We start from the raw sequence: 25,819 nt of genomic DNA on the forward strand, positions 1-25,819 counted from the left end.
AGGCAGGGGAAGTTCAGAGCAGATATTAGGAGGAGATTTTTCACTGACAGGGTGGTTGCACACTGGAACAGGCTCTCCAGTGAAGTAGTCACTGCACCAAGCCTGACTGAATTTAAGAAATACTTGGACTATGCACTAAGTCACATGGTCTAAACTTTTGGGTAGACCTGTGTGGTGCCAGGAATTGGACTTGATGATCCTTATGGGTCCCTTCCAACTCGGGATATTCTATGATTCTATGATTCTATGAATTTGAACCTGTCTTCCAAGCAACAAATTAGTGTACTTTGTTATAGAACTGATGTAGTCTGGCCTTGCTGTTTATTGTTCATTATTGGGATTTAGATTCATTAGTAGCTGAATTCATTCTAAATATTTTCATTAGGCTTTTTTTTTATTATTCTTGCTGTTCGCTTTGCATTCAAATTAATGCCTTTTCTATTACCCTCACAAATGGAAGACATGCAATAGAAAATTGCTTCTAGTTTTGGATTGTACTCTAGTAGTTGATGAGCTTCAGTACCTGTCCTGGTTTTGGCTAGGATAGAATTAATTTTCCTCCTAGTAGCTGATTTGGTGCTCTGTTTTGGATTTAGGATGAGGATGTTGATAACACACTGATGCTTTAGTTGTTGCAGAGCAGTGCTTACACTAAGCCAAGGACTTGTCAGCTTCTTACACTGTTCTGCAAGCGGGCAGGCTGGGGATGCACAAGGAGCTGGGAGGGGACAGAACCAGGCCAGCTGTCCTAAACTGGCCACAGGGGTATTCAGTACCATATGATGTCAAGCTGAACAAGAAAACTGCGGGGAGTTGGCCTGAGGGGTGTGTGTGCTGCTGCTTGGGGTTTGGCTGGGCATTGTTTGGTGGGTGGTGAGTAACCGCGTTGTGCATCACTTGCTATGTATATTCTTTTACTCTTATTGTTGTTGTTGCTGTTATTGTTATTATTATTATTTTCCCTTCCTTCTCTGTCCTATTAAACTGTCTTTATCTCAGCGCATAAGGTTTTTTTATCCTTCTCCCCCCCCCCCAGTTCTTTTCTCCATCCCACTGGGGATGAGGAGGAGTGAACAAACAGATGTGTGGTGCTTAGCTGCCTGCTAGGTTGACCACAACAGTACCTTGTAGCTTTTGCCTGTACCACTAATGTACCATCCATGTTGATTGAAGAGTCCTGCTGTACTCCAGTGAAAGGTTTTCATATGACCCAAGTTTAGGGTTACTCTTAAGGGAACAACTTATAATCACCTTCCAAAAATGAAACTCCCTTGGATATTTTAATGCTTTGTATTTATGTCCTTATTATAGCTTTGATTTTTAGTATGTCATTATATATATTATAAAAGCCATTATATATATAATATATATTATATATATATTATATATAATAAAAGCCATTATAGCATGGCTTTTTTAGTAACTATTCTGTATCCTCTTTTTAGCACTTGTACTGTTTAGATCTTTGCATGTGAAGACATATTTCACAGGCTTTTATTATAAAAAAATAGGTTTTGATAAAAAGTATTATTTGCTTAAGTTATTAAGGGAATCTTTGTTTTTACTGGTATTTAGTATTTGATCCTTCTTGATAAAATAATGCTACTATCTTTTAATATTATTGTGGTGGTGTTTGTTTTATATGTCCTTAGCCCATGTTAAATTTGACTGAATTAAAGCATCCATTAAATTCTAAATGTAAATCAAAGGATAATTATTAATCTGTTATAGCTACTAAAAGTGTGAGATGCCATGTTTGGGATACCAATAAATTAATCTTTCATGATCATATTTCCTCAAATTTTTGCTGAAATTATGCTCAAGAACTCATTGTGTTAATTAAACTTTAAGTTAAAGCACAATCATAATATAAATCTTACTGTAACTCTCTCCAGTTTCCTTAAAGGAGATATGTTTATTGTCCATAATGAATTGGAAGATGGCTGGATGTGGGTTACGAACCTACGGACAGATGAACAAGGTCTTATTGTAGATGACCTGGTAGAAGAAGTTGTAAGTAATTTTATATTCAAATCTGTTAGAGAACTGAGATTTTATTTATTTATTTATTTATTATTTTGTGTGTGTGCGACTTTAACACTGAGATAAACCAAAACCTGTGGCATTTAACTTCCCAATTTTCAGTTACATACTTTTCTCAACCTTCCTTTTGTAACTGAATCTACCACTTTTAAAATAGTGTAACAAACTTTTAAGTCTAATTCAGTAGCCAAATAGAGCTTATTGACATGTTGTCCAAACAAGTTAATGATACTGTGAATTTACTAGGCAGTTCCCTAAACTCACCAGTCCTGATAAAGAACCTGCTAGTCATTCAATTGCATTCTTTTTTTTGTTTGTTTGCCATGAAATATCCATAAATATATAGACTAAAATTTTGTATTGTGATATGCATTTTTTTAAAGGGCCAAGTGTAGGTTAAAAAGTATATTGTTAGGTTAAATATGCCTAGAACAATCTTCTGAAATAATGGGTTTTGGTTGAATTTCCACTTGGTGAATGAAGTGGAAAAACTCTTTATGCAGATATGTGAAATAAGCCATTAAGTTCAAAAATGTCTTGGACTTCTTAGTGCTGCCTATTTCTACAGAAGGTCTTAACCAATTAAGTTCACTTTTCTAAAATCAGGTATACTGTTGTCATGCACTTAATTTGTTAATTTTTCTCATTAGGGAAGAGAAGAAGATCCACATGAAGGCAAAATGTAAGGATTTTATTTTGTTATTAAAGGCAAATCATAACTGTAAACTTTAGCTATGAAGTTGACGTTGGGGAGGCAAATCAAAGGTGTGTCGTTGATTTTTGCGTTTTTTTTAGAAGACTCTTCTTCTGTACTAGCTACTGAAGATACAAGAGTTCATGTCAATTATCTGTGTATTATGCCAAATTGCAATGGTTTTTGCAATGATAAAATCTTAAATGAGTCTGTGCGATCACTTTTACCCAGAATATGCACAGTTTAAGGTGTGGTGTTTTATGGTTTGTGTTTTTTATTGTGGTGGTTTTACTCAGCTGGGCAGCTGAGCTCCACCACAACTGCTCTCTCACTCCCGCTCCTCAAAGGAAAGGGGGAGAAAATACAATGAAAAGGGCTCAAGGGTTGAGATAAGGACAGGAAGATCACTCAACAGTTACTGTGACAGGCAAAACAGAATCAGAGTAGGGAGACAGTAACATTTATTGCCTATTACTAACAAGCTAGAGCAGTGAGAAACTAAAAATAAAACAAACTAAAAACACCTTCCCCCCATCCACCCTCTTCTATGTCTTCTTCCCCTGAGTGGTGCAGGGGAAAAGGGAATGGGGGTTGCAGTCAGTTTACATCTGTTTTTGTTTTTTGTTTTTGTTTTTGTTTTTTTTTAGCAGTTTTTAAATTATTTTTCTTAAATCTCATGTCACAGAGGCGCAAACAACATCGCTTATTGGCTTGGCTCTGGGCTGCAGCGGGTCCCTTTGGAGCCAGCTGAAACTGACTGTTATCTAACATGGGGCAGCTTCTGGATTCTTCTAACAGAGGCTACTCCTGCAGCCCCCTGCTACCAAAACCTTGTCGTGTAAACCCATTTATACATATGCATCTTGCCTTAGAAGTAACCTTTTTCAGATCTGCTTAACTCTAAATGCAGCAGAGGGAACAAAGCCTCGTTAGAGGAATGATAGTATAATAGTAACACTTTTTCTGTATTAGCCTCATGTGCTAACACTTATAGTCCTTCTGCTTTTCTCTTTAATAACCTGTTTGCAGTGAATTCCAACTTGTTCGATACTTAAATCATATTAGCTCTTTGCAATTTATTTTTATTTATGGTGAACGTTTGATATTGTGCCAAACTGTTGACTGTTATATTATTTGAAGTAGTCAAGATGAGTGGCAAATGCAAGTTACAGAAAAATTCTAGTAGCTAGATAACTTCATCTGTACTCCATTTGCTTACTGTAATTGCATCTGCTGCTTTCTGTATTAATTGTAAAGTTTGTAGTCTCCAAAGGACTGATGACTGAAGAAGGCATCTCTTGTTACTTAATAGCAAAATGAAACCACACACCAGTGATTTTCTTTCTGCTGTTCCTTAAAACTGCTGTTCCAGTTTTAGTTGTTCTGTACAGTATTTAACCTTCATTAATCTCCATGTTTGGACTTTGCATTTCATGCTTCAAATTGCCATCTGAAATTGAATTCAAATATGCCTGTGAAATTATCTAGCATTTAAACAATGCCTTTTCATCTCTAAGCACACTTGGATTTGAACATCTACTTCATGTTGGACGTTTGTATTGAATGAATTTATTTATATAGCTGTTGATATTTATCTTTCATTCTATTGCTAGAACAAGAGAATCATTGAATAAGAAAATGGTTGATTATATAATCTATATGTACTAGTTTTTTGTTTATTTGTTGTTGTTGTTGTTGTTGTTTAAAAAAAGATTAATTCATAGGTGCCAGAGCCTTAGATGTCACAACAACCAAAAAAGCGTGCTGATAGTCTTGCTTTCTATTTTTTTCTTCATCTTTAAGATGGTTCCATGGGAAGATCTCCAAACAAGAGGCTTACAATTTGCTGATGACAGGTACTTGTATTTCAGATAGAAAGACAGTGGTAGTAGAATGGAATAAAGTGATCCTATTTATATCGAACTGCAGCAAAACCTGTTTTTCTGTATGAATGTTTGAGTATCTAATTCCAAATGGAATGGTTGCTGCTACAGAATGTTGGGGGTGGGGAGCAGGTGGACACAAAAATCCAATGCTGATGGCTATAAGTATTGAGTATTTTTATGTTCTCAAGTATAGTTAGTTTTGTAATGTCAGGTAAAATATTAATTTGTTTTACTATATACATATTTAAATATTTGGGGCTTCATCAAAATGCTGAGGAGAAAATACTGTTATATACTTACAGGAGAAAGTATTATCAACTTTTTAGTCCCCTCATAGAGGAAATGATTATTTAAATGAAAATGTCAAGATTTGACTTATACTGTCAAGTAAAATATTAGAATAAAAAAATCATTAGCTTTTTAAAACATTGTTGATCCCCACCCCCAATGCTCTTGTAAAGAGGTGGTAAAACTGTGGATAGGTTGTCAGTTACAGCCAAATTTGCATCAACTTTGGTAGTTTAGTATTACATCCCATTTGGGTGAAGAACAGGGATCACTGTGGGAACTTACCTCAGACTTTGTATGCAGTTCTTGATAATTTGTACAGAAGGAGTTTTGATAAGCACTCATAAATGACACTAAGATAAATAACAGTTGAATAACACTTTATTATGCTATCTTTTCAGTTGGTCAGGTGTGCAGTTTTCTTGTGAGGCCTTCAGATAATACACCTGGTGATTATTCACTTTATTTTCGGACCAGTGAGAATATTCAGCGTTTTAAAATATGTCCAACATCAAACAATCAATTTATGATGGGAGGCAGATATTATAATAGGTAAGTTTTAAGTTGTGTGTATTTTTTAACTTTTGTAAAGAATTTGTGTTGTTGATAATTTACTGACATCATAAAACTTCAGTACTTAATGTACTAAGACTTTTACCTGACTTGCTTAGTAGTTACTTGTAACTAAGCATCTTCTAAAAGCCCTAAAAAGCCTAAGTGTAACTTGTCTCTTTTGAAGTATTTTGTCTTCACTGAAAGAACTTCTTCACCCTATAAATTGGATTAGGACATGTAATTAAGAGAATGCAGTGTTGTCTTGGAAGCTACTATTTATAATAGGGAGTTTTATGTATATAAAAGGGGAAAATAGAAACATTGGTTTTATCTGAGACATTCAGGAAGGATTTTAAACTATTAATAAAAATAGGTATTTACAAGAAAGGCAAAAGTTATCTTCATTTTTGGAAAAAGTCATTAAATTACATTAAAACACTAATAATATTTTGGTCAGAAGTGTAGGTCACTTCATTTAGAGTGATGAAACTTGGAATGGGTTTCTTTTGCCATGAGTGTAAAAATATGGTGATATGTACAGAAAGAAATGAAAAGAGATACATTTCCTCTTTCGCAGAAGGAGCTATCAATGCAGCTCCATCCTTGGTAATCTTTATTCTTAGAGTCGTCATAGACAACAGTAATGAAAACTCACCTCCTTCTTTTAATGGAGGCCATTGCCTGTCACACAATCAAATTTTCCAGACTTGTTCACCTAGAACCAGGGCATTCTTCATCCCAACAGGGAATTTTTTTCACTTCCAGCTTGGCTTCTGAGTGGGTAGAGGCCCAGCAGCTGGTGCGTCTGAGAAAATGTCAAGATCTCTTAACTAAGAAGTTTAGTGGACTTCTTCATATGACTTCAAATGGACAGCGGTGTGAGGCTACACAATTAGAACCTTTATTAACCTATGCATATCCCACACACAGGCTGCTTGAGTAGCTTCTACGTTAATAAGTCTGGTCTCTAGACATCCTCATTGAAAAATCAAACTAGCTGCAATGTCAGCCTTTGATGAAGGTAAATGATCTTTTGCCCATTCTCTAGTTACATGGCTTATGGGAAGGATGATGGGCTAAAAGCCCCCACCCTGGGTGATGTCTAGCTAATTAACAAATTAGTGGAAGTCATTATCATAGAATCATATGATAATGCTGCAAAACCATTTGAAACTAATATGACCTTAATCATCCTTCCCATAAGCCATTTAACTAGAGAATGGGCAAAAGAGCATATTAGTTTCAAATGGTTTTGCAGCATTAGATAGTATAGCTTCAGAAAGTTACTGGAATAAGTTGATGCTGTAGGAAACCAATTTCCCACTGCTTGATTCACATGAAGTGTGTATATAAAATACATTTATCTAAAAAAGATTCTTTCCTTGATTTTAAACAGAAATCAAGGTAAAGTTAATCAGCACTAAGTTATGATAACATGCTTTAAGAGGGATTTTTTAGAATATTTTGGTACCTAGATTGCAAAGATCTTCCTCAGTGAAAGAGAGCTGCTTGACTTTGAAAGACTTTTAATTTTAGTTGTATGTTTTGGGGAAATACTAATATACTTCTAGGCTCAAATTCTGTCCAAGTTAATAATTACTGAAAGTTGCTGAACTTCTTGAAGTTCAAACATTATGTAATGGAAGATAATAAGGATGCAAAATGAAGGTGGTAACTGCCCCAAATTGTTTACCACAAGATCTACTTCAGAGTAGTAAAAAAAAAAAAAAAAAATAAGAAAAAAAAAATTGTTCTATTTCACAGGTAGTTTGAATATCCACAGGACTGGAAGTTTGATAGCCTATATAAGCAATATTATGTGTCTGCCTATATTCCAAAAGCAAGCCAAAATTTTATTGGTTGATCATGGGGGAGAAATATTTCTGGGTATATCTCAGAAATCTGATGTTCTATGAAGCATAGGAAGGACTACTTTTTCCACTAACATTTTCCCTTTGCATGTCCTCCCACCATTCTCTATATATAAATTGCTCAACATTTCTGTTAATGAGTATAACTGACAGACTATATTTATACTCTCATACAGAAGTCTGCTTTCGTTATTTTTAACAGCGACTTTACAAAATAGCCAGTTAGTATTCTTTTAGTTGTCTAATTGCAAGTTCTAATATATAGGAAAAGATAAATACATACTGAGTGTGCTTTTGACTATATAATGAAATACTATTTTCCCATGGACTTCAGTAAAGCATGTAACTTCTGTGATCTTTCTGTTTTTTCCATGAATAACATAGAAATTACTTCAGTAGTCACTTTCTTCTATTTTCATGGAAAAAATGGCAAAGTCAGTTCTAGAGGGTGTGATTTTGCTAACTGTATATCACAAAATCTAAAACACAAAATTTATGCTTATTGACCTGTTGGACACACCATCCTGAACATACTGTTTCTGATCTAAGCAGGGTTGGGCCCAGTACTTGGACGGGTAACTGCTTGGGAATACTGGGTCTGAGTGTTACAGGCTTCCAGAGGAGGGCCACAAAGACAACGAAGGGGGTGATTGGAGCCTCTCTAGTATGAGGAGAGAGCTGGGACTGTTTAGCCAAGAGAACAGAACATTGGGGGGTAATCTTATCACAGTGTATAAATACCTGATAGGAGCAAAGAAGAGAACCAAATGCTTTTTAGTGGTGTTCAGGGGCAGGACAAGAGTCAGTAGGCACAAACTGAAATGCAAGAAATTCCATTTGAACATAAGAAAAGGCTTTTTCTACTGAAATGAACAAGTTCCTAAGTAATCTGCTGTAGTTGACCCCACTTTGAGCTGATGAATTTCACTAGGTGATCTTGGAGGTCCTTTCTGACTTTCTGACTCACCATTGTGTCAATAACTTTGATGTATTTTACAGTGTTTTTTTTTGTTTGTTTGTTTGTTTTGTTTTGTTTTGTTTGTTTTGTTTTGTTGTTGTTTGCTTTTTTTCAGTGTTTCAATTCTGATTTTAGAAAGGATGGTAGGATAGGGATACTAGGCCACATCTCCTGCCCTTTTCTCCTATCTACTTTCTTTCTGAAATCTAACCTTTATAACAGATAGTTTTCCAAAAACCTGTAAAATGTGTGTGTGCGTATCTGGTGATTCCATGTCAAAGGCAAATTGAGGAGAACATTGACCCAACAGACATCAAACAATCTTTCAAGTTACCTTTAATTTGAGAGACATGACAATTTGAGACTAGGAGACTGGAGTTGATGGAAGCCATTTTCATTTTAACTGATGGTTTAATCCATATTTTGATAGGCTGAACAATATGGGCCTAACACGTTGATTTTTTTTTTTTTTTTTAATAATTTAACAAAGTACATAGTGTTCTGCTTTCTGGATTCTTCACTATTTGAAATGTCAGCACTTACAATAACTCTTAATTCACTCATTAACTATTAAACAAATGTTATTGCTCATGGTGATGAGATGCTTTTAAACTATCCAAGTAGCTAGGACCTGGGCAGCCTAATAAGCTATTAGCAGGCATAGTCAACGTGAGTTCATCAAGGGAAAGTTCTGCCTTAGTAATTTGATCTCCTTCTATGATAAGGTCACGCGCTTGGTGGATGAAGGGAAGGTGGTGGATGTAATCTTTCTAGACTTTAGTAAGGCATTTTGTACCATCCCTCAGCATCCTTCTGGACAAATTGTCCCATTTGTGAGATAAACAGGTTCACCCTATGCAGGATGAAGAACTGGTTCAATGGTAGACTTCAGAGGATTGTAGTGAATGGGACTACATCTGGCTGGCAACCAGTCACTAGCGGTGTTCCCAGGGTTCAATTCACTGAACATGAGTCAGCAGTGTGCCCTGGCAGCCCAGAGGAAAACCACATTTTGGGATGCATTAAACACAGCATAACCAGCTGGTCAAGAAAATAAAGTCTTCCGCTATATTTAGAGTTGGTGCAGCCCCATCTTGTGTGCAGTTCTGGTCTCCACAATATAAAAAGGATGTTAAGATGATTGAAAGCATCTGGAGGGCAACAAAGCTGGTAAAAGGACTGGAAGGCATGCCCTATGACAAGAGGCTGATGACATTTGGGTTGTCTAATCGGAGTAAAGGAGGCTAAGAGGTGACCTCATTGCTCTCTACAACTTCCTGAGGAGGGGAAATGGAGAGGGAGGGAGGTGCTGGCCTCTTATCCCTGGTAAACACTGATAGGACGCAAGGGAATGGCACAAAGCTGCACCAGGGTAGGTTCAGGCTGGACATTAGGAAAATTTCTTTACTGTGAGGGTGGTCAAACACTGGAACAGGCTTCCTAGTGAGGTGGTTGATAACCCCATGCCTGTCAGTGTTCAAGAGGCATTTGGATAATGCCCTCAATTATATACTTTAACTTTTGTTTAGCCCTGAAGTGGTTAGGCATTTGAACTCGATGATCTTTGTAGGTCCCTTCCAGCTAAACTATTCTATGTGTCTGAAGATATGTTTTGTTGTTGTTGTTTGGCTTGTTCAGCCATTTGGGCTGTTGAATTGAGTTTGTTGGGGGGAGGAGAGAGATAAAGAACCAAACACTTGATCACTCAATCAAGACATAATGTCCTAGTCTATATGGTACTGTAACTCCAAAAGGAGTTTTCAAATACAATCCAGTTTATTCTTCAGCTCATTTTACAAAATTCACAGAAATTAGGAAATTGTTTCTTATGTTGAGGTATTTTTCTTATGTTGAGGTATTTTTAACCATGGAAGTAGACAGTGACAGTCAAGGTATCTTGATTTGATGAACAGGGAAAAAAAAGTTGCTTTATTGATGATTGCCCTCATAACAAGATGCTGGCAATAGCTGTTCAACATGCAAAATTCAATTAGTCATTATTTTATGCGATGTGGTAAAGTCTAATTTTTTTATGCAGAAAATGGCATGTGCACATTGCATATAAATAAAATTTGAAATTAGATTTTAGTAATACTGAAAAAGAAATTCAAGTCACTTTACAAACCTGAAAAATAAAAACATTCATGGGAAGATTCAAAGATTGATCAAGCATGCACTAGTTGGATAAAGAAAAGCAAACGAAAATGTCTTTCTATTGTTTTGTTTAAATGTTTTCACGATCTTTTTACAGTTTCACATATCTTTGAACACAACTTTATCCACTTGTAATAGGGCAAAGATCTCATCACGTGTCTTATGGATTACATTTGCACACATAGCTAACAGTATATATATATATATAAAGTGAGAAAATGCTTTCAGTATAGTTTTGTTCCTTGCTTAATTACTTAGTTCTTTATTTTCAGGTTCATATTTTATATATGAATGATTCATCTGTGTTGATATTAACGTTGCCCTTCTTTATTACAGTGTAACTTTCAATAACTGCAAAAATAAGTTTGAACAACAGAAAAATAAATTGAATTAGCTTGCATCTGTCACTGTTTCTCTCCTGATCTTTCAAAATTCAATTTCACTCTGATTCTGGCAATTAAAATGCAAGCTCCTTCTGTAGAGGAGTGCTACTGACTGAGTAACATGATTTAACATGAAAGCTCAGTGATTTTGAAGTGTAAATTGCATAATCCATGCTACAAAACTTTTATATTTCCCCACTCCTGTCCAAAAAAGAAATTGCTTTGCATAATTTGAAGCATCTCCCATTCCTTTTCCCTAGTTTACTCAAGGACTTTGGAAATTATTGCCAATAAAATAGCAATTGTCAGCCTGGTTGGAAAGCTGGAAATGTCTATGCATTAACTGAATGTTGAAAAGGTAGTCTACTCATTTGGCATTTTCAACATCTGATTGAAAATGTCCTGCAGAGTTTAGGATTAATAGATTATGAATACAGTCTGTTAATTTTCATGACTTCAATGTATTACTAAATTGTCATTGCTGCAAACAAGATTATGAAGTTTAACACTTGATTTTTATTAAAAAATTGTGAAGCTTAGTGTGATTACATGGAAAAGCAAATTCTCATGCAGAGGAAAAACTAACCAATTTAACATTTAAATCTTATTTTTCTTATTTGAACAGTATTGATGAGATCATTGAACATTATAGGAAAGAACAAATTGTTGAAGGATATTACCTTAAAGATCCTGTTCCAATGCAGGTAAAATTTCATCTCTGAGCATTTGTTGTTGAAGACATTGACTTAATCATCACCAAATATTTATAATAACTGAATCACAGGAGAAGTATTGATGATAAACAGCATCATATTCACCTGAATTTTTGTTTTGAGCTTGTGTGCTCATTTCATTTTAACCTCCTATGTATTCACTCATCTAAGGTTGGCTTATAGTCAATAGAACATAATGGTAAGCTTGGTCTGTGCTCTGAGGTGTAAATAGCTCTGGTTCCTGTTTATACCATTCTGTGCCTTAATCCCATGTTGGGCTGTGTCTGACATCTTTCTTCCTCCAGAGAAACCTATATGCACAGAAAGCTGGGATTGCAGGGCATGTTCTGGAACACTTGTGTTGTATCCATTGCATTAATAAAAGGGCATTTCTTGTATTATCCCTTTGCTCACTAATCTGAGCATACCAAATATGCTTTTCATCTCTTCATACCATTCTTGTAGTTGCCCTGATAACACAAAATCTAGTGCAAGTTCATGTTTCCTGAATGTGATGGACCAGAACAGCTCAGAATGCCATGTCATCAAAGATGCCTTTTTCTGTGGGAATACTTACCAGATATATCCTAGAATATTAGGTGTCTTTATTATAGCCACATTATATTATATTGTTTTATACTATCAGCTAGCAATTTACTTTAAAACATTAGTAACTACATATGCTGTTTTGCGCATTATTTCCTTCATAGTTGTAGAGGTTATCTTGAGTTCATGAAAATTTGGATATTGTTTCAATTTTTAGTCCTGTTCTTCCTGTTACTAAAGTGTTTTTCATCTTGTCTTTGTTATTCAAAACCATAATTCTTATAGGCATATGGGGGGAGCAGAGAGAAAAGAGTATTTAGTATGGGGCCAGTGCATGTATCACTTCATCTCAATATAGTTCTCAGTGCTTAACAGTCTTACTTTTCATGTTTTCTTACAGCTAAAGATCTTTTGTTGATCAGCTGACGTAGTAAGGTCAAACTTGGCTTGGCTTTTGGCTGTTCTAACTTGATATTTACATTTCCAGATTTTAGCTTTCTATATGAATTTATCCTGTCTTTCTGCTTTCTCCTATTGTTTTCTGTTAGAATGTTACTCATTTAGGACATGAGTGCAAATAAGGTTAGTGAGGGACTGCACAACTTCTTGTATAAATCGCTGTTCTAATTTAGATCTGCACCATTCTTGTTGCTTCAGAGTTTATCCTTAATTACTCATTCCCAAAAGTTTTAATAGAAGACAGCCAGAAGCTCGATAACCTTTAAAGACTTATGTAAATTTTATATAAATCACTGTGAAAGGTGATGCTTTCTATTTAATGTTAAATAAATACAGATGCTACTTTGTAAACATCGGTCTGTATTTTATAAGAAAAATAAGGTTTATTCTGGTCTAATCATTCCACAAGAAATAGTCATATTACATTTTCTATTTGAATTTATTCTATTTGAATTTATTTATAAAGGTATTGTATTAAATTACATTGGTTTGTTAAAACGTAAGAGAACAATAATAAAAGATTGGTAGTGTTCAATAATATTTTTGGTTGCAGCTTCATAGTGTTTAAATGTTTCACAGTTGATTCCTGAGCTTTAAACAAACAGACAAAAAAACAACTGCTGATTTCTCCCTTATTTACCAGCATCAAGAACAAGTGCTTAATAATACGGTGGATGGAAAAGAAATCTACAATACAATTCGTCGCAAAACAAAGGATGCTTTTTATAAAAATATTGTCAAAAAAGGTTATCTTCTAAAAAAAAGTGAGTTCTGTTGCTTCTATAAAATGTTTCTCTTAAAAAAAAAAAAGCACATTTGGATGCATGCTTTGTGTAGCACTGGTACCTAGTGGAGGCAAAACTGAAGTGAGCAAAAGGTTATAGAAAGCCTTTAAAAGGTATAAGGTTCTTTTTCCTTAAATTCATCAATAGAAATGCATAATACATAAAATGACACTTAATATAAAGTTGATTGGCAGTTCTTGCTGAAAAAACATCAGAGAGAAGCACAAAAACTAAGTGCCTTTCATCAAAGGTAATATTCAAACTCATTAAATGAAGTATACTTTTATAAAATGTATTCATACTTAGTATGCAATTCATTTAAACTTAAGCTGATGGCATGAGTTAGAGAGCTAGATTAATGTAAACCAGTACGTTCATTGGAGACCAGAGCTGGTTTAATTTTGTTATTCCAAGTTAGGTAATATGTGTATTCTGGGTAGTTCTGTATAGACAGAACTTAGTAGTAGTAGTTCTGTATAGACAGAACTATTAAAGTTCTGTCTAACACTGACACAGTCAGCATAATGTACAGTAATTGGATTAAAAGCTGCCTGACCCATCCCAAGATATCCTTGAAGAATTGCCATTGAATAAGGTTTTGGAGTTCCAAGGAAGCAAGTCCCTTACCAAGTATCATGGTTTTAGTTTGTTTGTTTGTTTCCGCTAAAGCTGATTTTAACGATCAGCAATAAAACAAACATTTAAAAAAATAAACATAAAAAATAATAATAATGTTTCTAGAAATGACGAAGACCATAACTAAAACAATAAGTTCCAGATAATGCTCTGGATAGCGAGCAAAAGTGAGAAAGAAGGCAAGTGCTTAGATATAGTCAAATATAAAAGATGCATTCAAAGGAAATAAAAACTAGATCCTCTGAATAAAGCAAGGAAAGCACCTCTTCTCTTGAGAGTGTTAATTCTGAGATAAGATGTAGAGGGCTGTGGTAGAGTTGAGGAATTAGCTGAGAATAAACTTTTTAAAAATAAATAAATAAAATTTTAGCTAAAAGGGATACTGAGATACTTTAAATGTGCAAGCAGGAGTACTAAATAGGTATGGAGAGAGACACGTACCTGCATATAGAACAAAAATTTAATAAAAATCACTCTTCCATCTAGTAGAGTATGACTAGATGTTAAAGTAGGTTTTCCAAAACTGTGAGTACTAGTGCTTGTTTATGAAGGTATGTGGTAGATCTATGATGATCAAGTTGAAAATTACTACTGATTGCTTTTCTAAAAGGTACTGTGTCTTATGTTTTTATGTTTTTCTCTGAAACGTGGAACTGGCCAAATTCTTGGATATAGGTGTGTTTGGGTTCAGGTTTGGTTCTTATTCAAGTATGTGTATATTATGTTCCTATTTCTATTCTGTAGCGATACGGTTTTAAGATATCGTGATGCAATTTGTTATGCTGATCAGTTGATAAGAGTTTAGGAATAATTTTCTCATGTCAGGAGAAATCTGTTTCTTAATTTAAAATAGCTTTATTAATTTGGATTGTTTACAGCATCACACATTATTTGCGAACTGCATAGACAGTCTTCTCATTGATATGAATGGAGTTGTCTGGGCAGCTCGTGCACTTGCTTAATCCTGTTGAGATTAATTAAAATGTTTAGAGAACCATCTACAATTGTACCTGAACATGTGAAGAGGGTCTGTTTTTAGCTAGATGTTGCAGAAAATTGAATATGCATACTGATATTATTGCTTAAGCATGGGTAACTGTATGTTGTTTTTCTGTTTGTATTTTGACAAAAATCTTACTGCCCTCTTTTTTCTTCATTTACAAAATTTATGTTTTCTTTAAAACAATATTGTAACTTCCTACTTGCTTTTCTACAGGTAAGGGGAAGAGATGGAAAAACTTGTACTTCATATTGGAGGGAAATGATGCCCATCTTATTTATTTTGAAAGTGAAAAACGAGCCACAAAACCTAAAGGATTAATAGACCTTAGTGTGTGTTCCATCTATGGAGTACATGACAGTTTATTTGGCAGGTACGACACTGATTTTTTAATTCTTGTACATGCAGCAGGGCAGTTAACTGCTAGTTTGAGGTATGTACGGTACATGGACAATATGTCAGTAATGAACAAGGTGGGTTTTTGTTGTTGTTGTTGTTTATTTGTTGTTGTTGTTGTTGTTGTTTTCTGATTGTGAAATGTAAGCATTGTGACTTAGTTTATATTGTGTTTTATTCCGTAGTTGGTGTAGATTGCAAGAGTGTATGTAGACAGATTTAACTGATTAATGGTAACTCGTTAAGCCATGGCAACTTGATTGCTAGCAACTGTTCATAAACAAATTGTAGTAACAAATTTTAGAACTTAGTCTTAAGATTGTCTTGTGTGTAATAATGATTTGGGCTCTTGCATTGTCATTTTTCAATATTGCGTATTAATTGTTCCCCATTTTGTATTACAGGCATTAAAAAGATTATGAAGCAACTCTATTGAGGGTTTTAATCCTATTGAACCAAAAATTGACAAGATCAAGAATTTTGTCAGTTCCAAAAGATCTGCATTATTTTGTTGCTAGGTATTGGAAAGCTAAATTGGGGGGTTGAAACTACTCTATGTTCAATGCTCCTTACAGTCAAACAGCAGAAATGTATTAGTTCAGTGTGAACTTTGATTTGGCAGATATCAAGAAATGGAGGCATTTGTCAATACTACAAAGATTAATAAACCTTATGGGTTTTGTTCCTTTATTAAGGCCAAACTGTTTTCAGATAGTAGTTCAGCACTTCAGTGAAGAGCATTACATCTTTTACTTTGCAGGAGAAACTCCAGAACAAACACAGGTGAGAGTTTTTGTTGATAAATATAATTTTAAAAGCATTTTTTTTTTGTCTTGTAATGTTTAATATTACCCTTCTGTAATAGAAAGCATGCGTACCACAGATGTTGGCTATGTCTACATTAACAAATATTACCATGCAATAGAAGCAGATCTGGAAATTGTTGGTGCTGAGAATGTAGCTTTAGGGATTTTACTTTGGACAAGTTTTAGTCTGGTCTCATGTACCGAACTCTCATTAGTTTCCCTACAATATATCTGGATAATATCTTTTGGAGTAGTTCAGTCCAAAAAAAAAAATGTTTGCTCTCCAAGAATCTTCTATGTTATGAACCAAAGCATGGTAAGTGGGGAGTTTTCCTTCAAGAGTGCTTCTTGATGTGAACAAAAATGGTGATGCAGGTATGTCCAATGATCAAAATTTGTTGAGCATTTTACAGTTATTTGTCCTGACCATAAATTGGTGGTTGTTTATATTCTTGGGCACTGATTTTGCATGAAAAGTAAGATTTATTTATTTTTTAATTAGTATCATTTAGTTATTAGCTCTCTAGCAATTAATGTTTGCAGATTAAAAATTGTAGGAGTGGAGCCTAATTCTCTAAAAGTTACCCACCAACAGAAGAATGTATGTAAGATGTGATAATGTTCTTAATCATTAAGTTGTTTTGGTATTCCATGGCTCTGAAATAAACCTGTGTTAGAAGTTAACCTTTGCATTTGATTTTATTTAAGAACGTACAGTAGGCAGAATATTCTGTCCTGTTTTCTGAACGTTCAGTATAATCTGCTTTTGGGTTAGACTTGCTTAACATTTAAGCTGTTCACTGCATTTATACAGAATACTGGGATTTCATTTATAAAATTATTCTTGTTAAGGCAAGTCAAATGTTTTACAGATGCTTCTGATTTCAGAAGTTTCAGTTGTCTGTACCTTGTAAAATTTCATGGAAGAATAGTTTTGTTGGTATATTAAGGAAAACTTGCTAGTTTTCATATAATGTGGTAAATATCAAAGCAGCTGTCCAATGGATTGCATGATGTCTTTGATGTTTGTACAAAACATTAGTGAATGTAATGTGAAGTGTAGCCTCATATACTAGCGTCACTGTACATGACATGGTGCATTAGTCATACTAGTGTAAACTTTGGAATTTAAGGGGATAAGTTTTCTTGTTAGGAGGGGGAATAAAGAGGAGTATATATCTAGGAAATATTTATATTAATTTAGAGTATTTAGGAGGTTCTGTGGGTCTTCAATTGCTTTTCCTTATTTGGATAAGGAAACAAGCTACAAAAAAATGCGTAGTTGAGAGTTCTTCCTTTTGTGGAAGGTTCTGAAAGCTAAAACTTCACTCACAAAGTGATTTACCTGAGAATAGCTCCAATATAGAATGTACCTGTATTTTTAAAATGTGGAAGGTAATGTAAAGGATAAGACTGAAAATGTCTTTTTTTTTTTTTTTTCTTTAATGACATTATTAAATTGTACTTTGAGTAGGCAGCAGATCTTTGAACTACTACACCTTTATGAATGTTACTCAAAGCCTAAATTTTGTGCTTTGGAAAAACTTACAAAATTTGGGGGTGGGGGATGAAAACATAAAAATGAGGCTATAGCATATCTTCTACCTTACAAAATATCCACTCTGCTCTCTGCATTTGTGAGCGGAGAGAATGGGGGTGTAGGTTATAATTTTCACTGTTTCTCTGTTAATGCTGCTTTGGTTTTTGTTTGAAGCATATGCAGTAAAATATGACTGTGATACAGAAATCGACGAGAGAATGATCAGAACAGTTTGACTTGTCAACTGTTATTTTCTCAGAAGCACCCAAGTCTTGCTTCATTTTATATACTGATTTTAATTTAATGTGATATCACTAATTTTGAATATTGGTAAAGGTCACACTGTATATCCATTAGCAATGCTTGATATTTCTAAAAGAGAATCAGTTTTGTAAATACTTTCTTTAGTTTTGCTGAATAAAGATGAATTTCGCTTTAATATTCAAATTTTCATAATTTGAACTACATACGAGTTGTTTTTTTTTCAATCTAAAGAAAACTTCAGATACTTCAATATATTTTTATTTTTTAGACATGTCTGTTCTAGTGCAAGAAGGTGAGTCTGACTTCTTGTTACGCTGTTCTGTGCCTTTCTCTCTTAGGACTGGATGAAGGCTCTGCAGATGTTTTGCAGTTTAAGAAAAAACAATCCAGGGAAATCCAATAAACGTCTACGTCAGGTGAAGCTACATAAATAATGGGGGGGGGGGGGGGGGGAATTGTCTCTTTGTTATAAAATGATGCTGATCTCAGAACTTTACTTTCAACAATAGCAAATCCTGCGCGTACGTACTTTCTTGGAGTTATGCAGTGCCTTTGTTAAACCAACCGGAGTGAATTCCTCTTTGTTAACATAGAATGGCTTGGGTTGGAAGGGACCTTAAAGATCATCTAGTTCCAATCCCCCTGCCACGGGCAGGGATGCCACCCACTAGATCAGATTGCCCAGGGACTCATCCAACCTGGTCTTGAACACCTCCAAGGATGGGGCATCCACTACTTCTCTGGGCAACGTGAAGTGAAGAATTTCCTCCTAACCTCTAATCTAAATCTCCCCTCTTTTAGTTTAAAGCCATTCCCCCTTGTCCTGGCATTGTCTGCATGAGCAAAAAGTTGTTTTCCTTCTTTTTTATGAGCCCCCTTTAGGTATTGAAAAGCTGCAATAAGGTCACCCCAGAGCCTTCTCTTCTTCAGGCTGAACAGCCCCAGCTCTCTCAGCCTTTCTTCAAAGGAGAGGCGCACCAGCCCAGTGGCGTGCTATCAACACAAATCTAAAACACAGCACCATATCAGCTGCTTTGAAGATAATTAACTCCATCCCAGCCAGAGCCAGCACAATCTCCACCACTTATTCCATACATTTGCATCATGCTCAGGTCCCACACTATCCACAATACACCCTCATTAATTACCACCCCCTTCCTGTCCTTTGACATATACACAGATATCATTCCCTTTGTCTATGGGTGGCCTCATTGAAGTGTTTATAAAAAGGACATTGAGTTCATTTAGTCTGTGACTTTGACTCATCTGTTATGGTGGTCACTCAGGACAGGAGAGGCAATGTGTTGCGTCGAGTTATTGGGCACCAAAGCCTGCTCATGTTGGGTTGCTGCTGCACTTGCCTGGCTTCTTCCAAGGCTCATCCTCCATTAGTTTGGGTGGTTCCTGTTACAGTACTTCCTATAACATACAACTCAAATCATGGATTACAGCAGTTTAAATGTATATCCATTACAATCTCCACCCCTTGTCCTTTTGGACTATGCTACAGAGTTTAACACTGCAATGAGCTCCATCCCTTGCCCCTGCTCCAGCATGGATCCTCTGTGGGCTACGGTCCCTTTTGGGGGTCTACCTGCTCTGGCATGGGCTTATGCACAGGCCACAGTCCCTTCACAGGTGTACCCGCTCCAGCGTGGATTTATCCAGTTACTTTGACTTCAGTTCATACACGTATGGTACAGGTGCACTCGACGTTGTTCAGGCCTTGATAGTCCATTGTTAGCCTCCACTCTCCATCCGACCTTCATGCTGGACATATGGGACTACTAAAGGGTGAGCGAGTCTTGCTGAGCACTCCTGGGCTCCCCAGTCAATGAATCAGCTCATGGATGGGAACCAGGCAATCTCGGTGCATTATTGCCACTGATTCACTGTCATAGTAACAATTGGCACCTGCTGTTCTTTGACATGCAGCAACCTCACAACAGAAGAGTTTGGAAAAGGTAGACAGCTGTACAGCTGGGTAGAGCTCTTCTCTGCACCCAGGGCAACCACACCAAAAGCCTGCCAGTACCCTTCTGGGTCCCTGAATTACCCTCAGTAACCTCTCTCCCAAGTTATCCTATCCTATAGGAAGGATGCACAGGGCCTCCAGGCCAGTCACAGTGGAGTGCTTTTGCCACTCATTCCCAGTTAGGCTCACTTTGGCCTCCAATACAGTTAGCTGCTGGGATTCCCCTGTCACTTCAGAAATACAGATGGGTTCTGCCCCTTTATAGCTTGATGGCATTACGGTACACTGTGCACCAGTGTCCACTAGAGCCTTATACTCCTGTGGGTCTGATGTGTGAGGCCATTGAATCCGCACAGACTAATAAACCTGGTTGTCCCTTTCCTCCAACCCATCTGCTCTGGAGAACTGCCCAGTAGAAACTGGAACAGTAATTATCCTGGAAGAACACCCTTTTGTGATTTTTTCCTTGCAACTCACATACCCGTGCTTCTAGTGTCAAGGTAGATTTACCATCCCACTTCCTCTCCTCATTTCCTCCCCGTGGTCACACCTAAAACCACAGGGTGGCATGTGGTGTGCACCCACGATACCCTTTCCCTTGAGCAAAAAAGGCTGATTTCTTTTTTGCTATGATACAGGCCCATAGGGAGGAAGAAAGATTCTCTTCTAAATGCCAGAGTTGGCTGGCCACTACATCCACTGTTGGTGCCTCTGTGTCTCATTATCACCAGAGTACTTGCGTACGATGATGGTGCACTCTGTACAATCTTCTGCTACATGGACCGTGTGCTCTGGACTTCATCTGGGTCTTTGGATACCTGATAATTGTCCAGGTTGCTATAGATCGCCTCCACCATAGCTAATTCACTCAGGTACTGGATACTTCTCTCCATAGTTGTCCACTTGCCTGGGTGACATACAACATCTTCCTTGAAGGGATACCTTTCCTTCATGCCTGACAGGAGTCGCCTATAGAGGCTGAGGGCTTGTGCCTCTTTTCCAATCACTTTGTCAATGGCCGTTTCCCTAGAGAGGGATCCCAGCTGCTTGGCTTCCCCGTGTTCTAATTCCTGGCTACTGGCCCCGTTATCCCAGCACTGGAGCAGCCAGGTGACTCACCTGGACAACGGCTGAAATCTTTTCGCGTATCTCGCAGCAGTTTCTGACTCATAGAATCATAGAATGGCTTGGGTTGGAAGGGACCTTAAAGATCATCTAGTTCCAACCCTCCTGCTCTGGGCAGGGTTGCCAACCACTAGAGCATGCTGCCCAGAGCCGCATCCAGCCTGGCCTTGAATGTCTCCAGGGATGAGGCATCCACAACCTCTCTGGGCAACCTGTTCCAGTGCCTCACCACCCTCTGAGTGAAGAATTTCCTCCTAACCTCTAATCTAAATCTCCCCTCTTTTAGTTTAAAGCCCTTCCCCCTTGTCCTATCATTATCTGACCAGGTAAAAAGTTGTTCTCCATCTTTTATATGAGCCCCCTTTAAGTACTGAAAGGCTGCAATGACGTCTCCCCGGAGCCTTCTCTTCTTCAGGCTGAACAGCCCCAGTTCTCTCAGCCTTTCTTCATAGCAGAGGTGCTCCAGCCCTTTGATCATCTTTGTGGCCCTCCTCTGGACCCTCTCTAACAGGTCCACATCCTAGTGCTGGGGGTCCCAGACCCGGACACAGTATTCCAAGCGGGACCTCACAAGGGCAGAGTAGAGGGGGACAATCGCCTCCCTCAACCAGCTGGCCATGCCTCTGTTGATGCAGCCCAGGATGCAGTTGGCCTTCTGGGCTGCAAGCGTGCACTGCTGGCTCATGTCAAGCTTTTTGTCCACCACAACTCCCAAGTCCTTCTCTGCAGGGCTGCTCTCAATGTGTTCTTCTCCCAGTCTGTACTCACGTCCGGGTTTCCCCCGACCCAGGTACAGCACCTTGCACTTGGCCTTGTTGAACCTCATTAGGTTCATGTGGACCCACTTCTCAAGCTTGTCCAGGTCCCTTTGGATGGCATCCCTTCCTTCTGTTGTATCTCACTCCATCATAGAAGACCACCAGATTGGTCAGGCATGATTTGCCCTTGGTGAAGCCATGCTGGCTGTCTCGGATCACCTCCTTGTCCTGCACGTGCCTTGACATTGCTTCCAGGAGGATCTGTTCCATGATCTTTCCAGGCATGGAGGTGAGGCTCACCAGTCTGTAGTTCCCTGGGTCTTCCTTTCTACCCTTTTCCAAAATGGGAGTGATGTTTCCCTTTTTCCAGTCACCAGGGACTTTGCCTGACTGCCAGGACTTTTCAAATATGATGGAGAGAGGCTTGTCAACTACATCAGCCAGTTCCCTCAGGACCCTGGGATGCATGTCATCGGGCCCCACAGATTTGTACCTGTTCAGACTCATCAGGTGGTCTTGAACCTGCTCTTTGCTTTCATTGGGAGGGACTTTGCTCCCCCAACCCTCACCTAGAGGTTCAGGGATTCAAGAGATGTGGGAAGCCTGACTGGCAGTGAAGACTGAAGCAAAGGACTCGTTTATGATTTCTGTCTCATCCCCTTCCTGTTCTTGCAGTTGCTCTGCTGCAGTGCAGGCTGTCTCTTCTGATTCTTCATCCTGCTCCCTCTCAGAAGGAGCTTTTTCCTCCCCTGCTAACTGAGTTAACCTCCACTTCCATTGTTTCTTCCATTGTTTCTTCTAGACTATAGGAGCAACTGTTATAGTTGAGGGTTAAATCACTGGCTTAGCCAGTATGCATTTATAAGTCTTCAGATCCAGAGACCCTCTCGAGCCCTTCAAGCAAGTGCCAGAAGATCAGTAGGGGTAGGCCAGGTCCCAGCACAATGCCAAAAAATTGTGCCTCTGATATATAGGCATCCTTTCTTCAAGCATTCTGTCACTTCAACAAGATTCCATGCCTCTTGAGGTTTCAAGGTTTCAAGCCCTATGCCATTGGGGGGGGGGGGGTATTCTTCAGAAAGGGAAGCAGATGCTACGTGAATTAGTTTGTTTGCACGTTCTCCAAAGTATAAAGGAAAATAAGTCTCCAGTGTTTCACAGAGTGGTTTAAGTTGGAAGGGACCTATGGACGTCATTTGGTCCGTGTCTGCTAAACAGTGCTAAGTTTATGTCGTAATCTGTTTTCTAAGGGACTTTAAGGAAACTTTATTCTGAATTGTTATATGAAGATCTTTTCAATGTTTCTTGAACTGTCCTTTGAAACGTCTGTTACTAAATATTTGAATTTAAATGGAATGTTGACCCTTTCAAGTGTGATATTTCCTGTATTTGTCTAATTTGACTTGAGCTGATATTAGTAGATGTCAGATTAATCTATGAACTGTATGCAATTCAGAAGTTTGTAAAATAAAAGACTGCTTAAAACATTTAATGTAAGTGATTTCAGAGATTGCTTTTCATTTTCTGGAAATTTTCTGGAAATTGTTTGTTTGTTTATTTGTTTGTTTTATTTATTTAGAAATAATTTTTGTGTATTTTCTTTAGGTCAGCAGTCTTATTTTGCATGTAGAAGAAGCTCATACACTCCCAGTAAAACATTTTACTAATCTGTATTGTAACATCTACCGGAATACGCCATTGGGGGGTGGGATTACTAATCACTCTAGGTACCTGTCCAAATTCTCCCACATGTCTTGTGACCCATGACTCAAGTGCTTCTGTGGCATTCCCAAATCATAGTTAAATCATAGAATCTCCGAATCATAGAATGCGTGAGTTGGAATAGACCCATGAGGATGTTCAAATCCAACTCCTGTGTCCCCAAAGGACCATACAAATAATAAACCAAAACCCTTTAACTCTAATTAAAAAAACGTTTAGTTTTTAGTTTAACTTCTAATTAAAAAAAAACAAAACAAAACAATACAAAACAAAAACACCTTTAACCTCTAGTTAACCTTTTGGGTAGCTGGAATTAGATTCACAGTACACACCATTATAAACAATCCGGTTATCCAAGGATGGTCCAGAAACTCAAGAGCCATTGCAGCCTGGCAGAGGACACATCTACCTTAAAGGAGAAAGGGAGTTGCCATTCTTCATTTTCCCCAAGTGGCTCCCAGAGGAGAAGAGGAGGAAGGTGCAATTGTTAGTTGTCTCCACAAGATTGTTGAGTACTGGGATATCAGCAATGCAGTGCCTGAATACCAGGCTCAAGGCCAGTTTTTTTTTAAATATCTCTCCCAGTAAAAAAAAAAAAAAGGAAAAAAAAAAAAGGAAAAAAAAAAAGTAGTGATAAACAGCGCAGCAAACTGCAAGAGCCAAAATCAGCTATTAAGAGCTCTTGGAATTTGACATACAGCAAGAGAGGGAGGAAGCCACAGAGCACATGAAGGAACAAATAAACTAGTGTCCAGAACAGACAAAGCAACACTGTGACCAGCAACAAGTAACAACTTTCCAAGTAATAGCTAAACAGCATTAACAACTATAAATTCAGTCTAGCATGCACTGATCAAATCTATCATCTCCTCTAACCTCTTGAGCCTCATGTTGGGTGCCAAAAAGGACTGCAGTGAGTTGACCCCAGTCAACAGCCAACTGGGAAGACAAATGCCAACTCCTAACTGCAAATGCCAACTCCTTCCTCTTCCTTTTCCTCCAAGCTTTTATTGCTGAGCATGACATCATATGGTATGAAATATCCCATTTCAGTTTTGGTCAGCTGTCCCAAACTCTTGTGCACCCCCAGCCTACTCATTTCTGACTCACAGCAGAGTGGTAAAGAGGAGGAAAAAGAAGGAAACACGGACAATGTGCAAACATTGCTCAGCAGTAGCCAAAGTACTGGTGTGTTGTCAACACTGTTTTAGTCAAAAATCCAAAACACAGCACCATAAGGCTACTATGAAGAAAATTAACTCCATCCCAGCCAGACTCAGTACACATTGCAAAATTAAGCATTTTGATTAAAAGCTAATTATAGGGAAAGAAAACATAGTGTTATGCACTTTTTATTTGGCAGTTGGAGTCTAAACTATGAAGACAAGTTATTTTAGCTTTCTTTCTTTTTTATTTTATTTTTTTTAAAAAAGGAACATAATAACCTGTGTATTTCCCTGATAGACATAAGTAAGCACAGCAGGGTGTCATTCTACCACCACCCATTTGTATTTTTAATGCTATTATTAATTCCATATCTTTCACAGAGTAGGACTAGAAAGAATTGGTAACCAGCTTAAATATGTACAACTGTCTGCTAACTAGTTCTATCTATGGTTAGTTTTTTTTCCTGCCTATATTCCTCTGCTCATGTAACAGTTCTAAAGTATCATAGAATCATAGAATGGCTTGGGTTGGAAGGGACCTTAAAGATCATCTAGTTTCAATGCCCCTGCTCTGGGCAGGGTTGCCAACCACTAGAGCAGGCTGCCCAGAGCCGCATCCAGCCTGGCCTTGAATGCCTCCAGGGATGGGGCATCCACAACCTCTCTGGGCAACCTGTTCCAGTGCCTCACCACCCTCTGAGTGAAAAACTTCCTCCTAATATCTAACCTAAATCTCCCCTGTCTTAGTTTAAGGTGTTAGGAGTGGGATACAAACCCATGCCTCCATTGGAGACTGTGTAGGTTAGTCGTAGGACTGATTAGAATAAGATGAACCAATAAGAACACCACTTTATGGTGCAATTTAACTCTCACAAACAAGAATTTTCAAGTACAAATTTGAACACAAGATCACAAACTTACGGAGGTAGTATCTCTGCAGCCATGAATATTTTTTCCACCAATTCTGAAAGTATACTGAGTAGATGTGCCAAATTAGTGTTTATATCTTCATTTTTTTCTAATTTTGAGGGATTTAACTAAAACGAAAAGACAAAAAGACTAAGTTTCTTCTCTTGAATAGAGCTTCATATATAAC

The 25,819-nt window shown here is 37.5% G+C and overlaps 2 protein-coding genes across 2 annotated transcripts in view; one reads left to right on the forward strand and one right to left on the reverse strand.

Annotated features, from left to right (window-relative positions):
- Positions 1-25,819, forward strand: part of LOC118155650 (ras GTPase-activating protein 1-like) — a 113,386-nt gene that overhangs the window by 49,397 nt on the left and 38,170 nt on the right. The window contains exons 5-14 of the mRNA XM_035309034.1: positions 1,896-2,013; positions 2,694-2,725; positions 4,541-4,593; positions 5,313-5,463; positions 11,458-11,536; positions 13,194-13,314; positions 15,188-15,344; positions 16,063-16,150; positions 18,316-18,393; positions 23,441-23,562. Coding sequence (XP_035164925.1) covers positions 1,896-2,013; positions 2,694-2,725; positions 4,541-4,593; positions 5,313-5,463; positions 11,458-11,536; positions 13,194-13,314; positions 15,188-15,344; positions 16,063-16,150; positions 18,316-18,393; positions 23,441-23,562 — 999 coding nt within the window. The remainder of the gene's footprint in view (positions 1-1,895; positions 2,014-2,693; positions 2,726-4,540; positions 4,594-5,312; positions 5,464-11,457; positions 11,537-13,193; positions 13,315-15,187; positions 15,345-16,062; positions 16,151-18,315; positions 18,394-23,440; positions 23,563-25,819) is intronic.
- Positions 2,370-25,819, reverse strand: part of LOC118155643 (ras GTPase-activating protein 1-like) — a 36,984-nt gene continuing 13,534 nt past the window's right edge. Inside the window, exons 8-10 of the mRNA XM_035309029.1 lie at positions 25,641-25,760; positions 12,452-12,458; positions 2,370-2,387 (exon numbers count right to left, since the gene is read on the reverse strand). Of these exons, the coding sequence (XP_035164920.1) occupies positions 25,641-25,760 (120 nt within the window). The 3' untranslated portion in view covers positions 2,370-2,387; positions 12,452-12,458. The remainder of the gene's footprint in view (positions 2,388-12,451; positions 12,459-25,640; positions 25,761-25,819) is intronic.

The sequence above is a fragment of the Oxyura jamaicensis genome, chromosome W (assembly GCF_011077185.1).
Source record: "Oxyura jamaicensis isolate SHBP4307 breed ruddy duck chromosome W, BPBGC_Ojam_1.0, whole genome shotgun sequence".
Lineage (NCBI taxonomy): Eukaryota > Metazoa > Chordata > Aves > Anseriformes > Anatidae > Oxyura > Oxyura jamaicensis.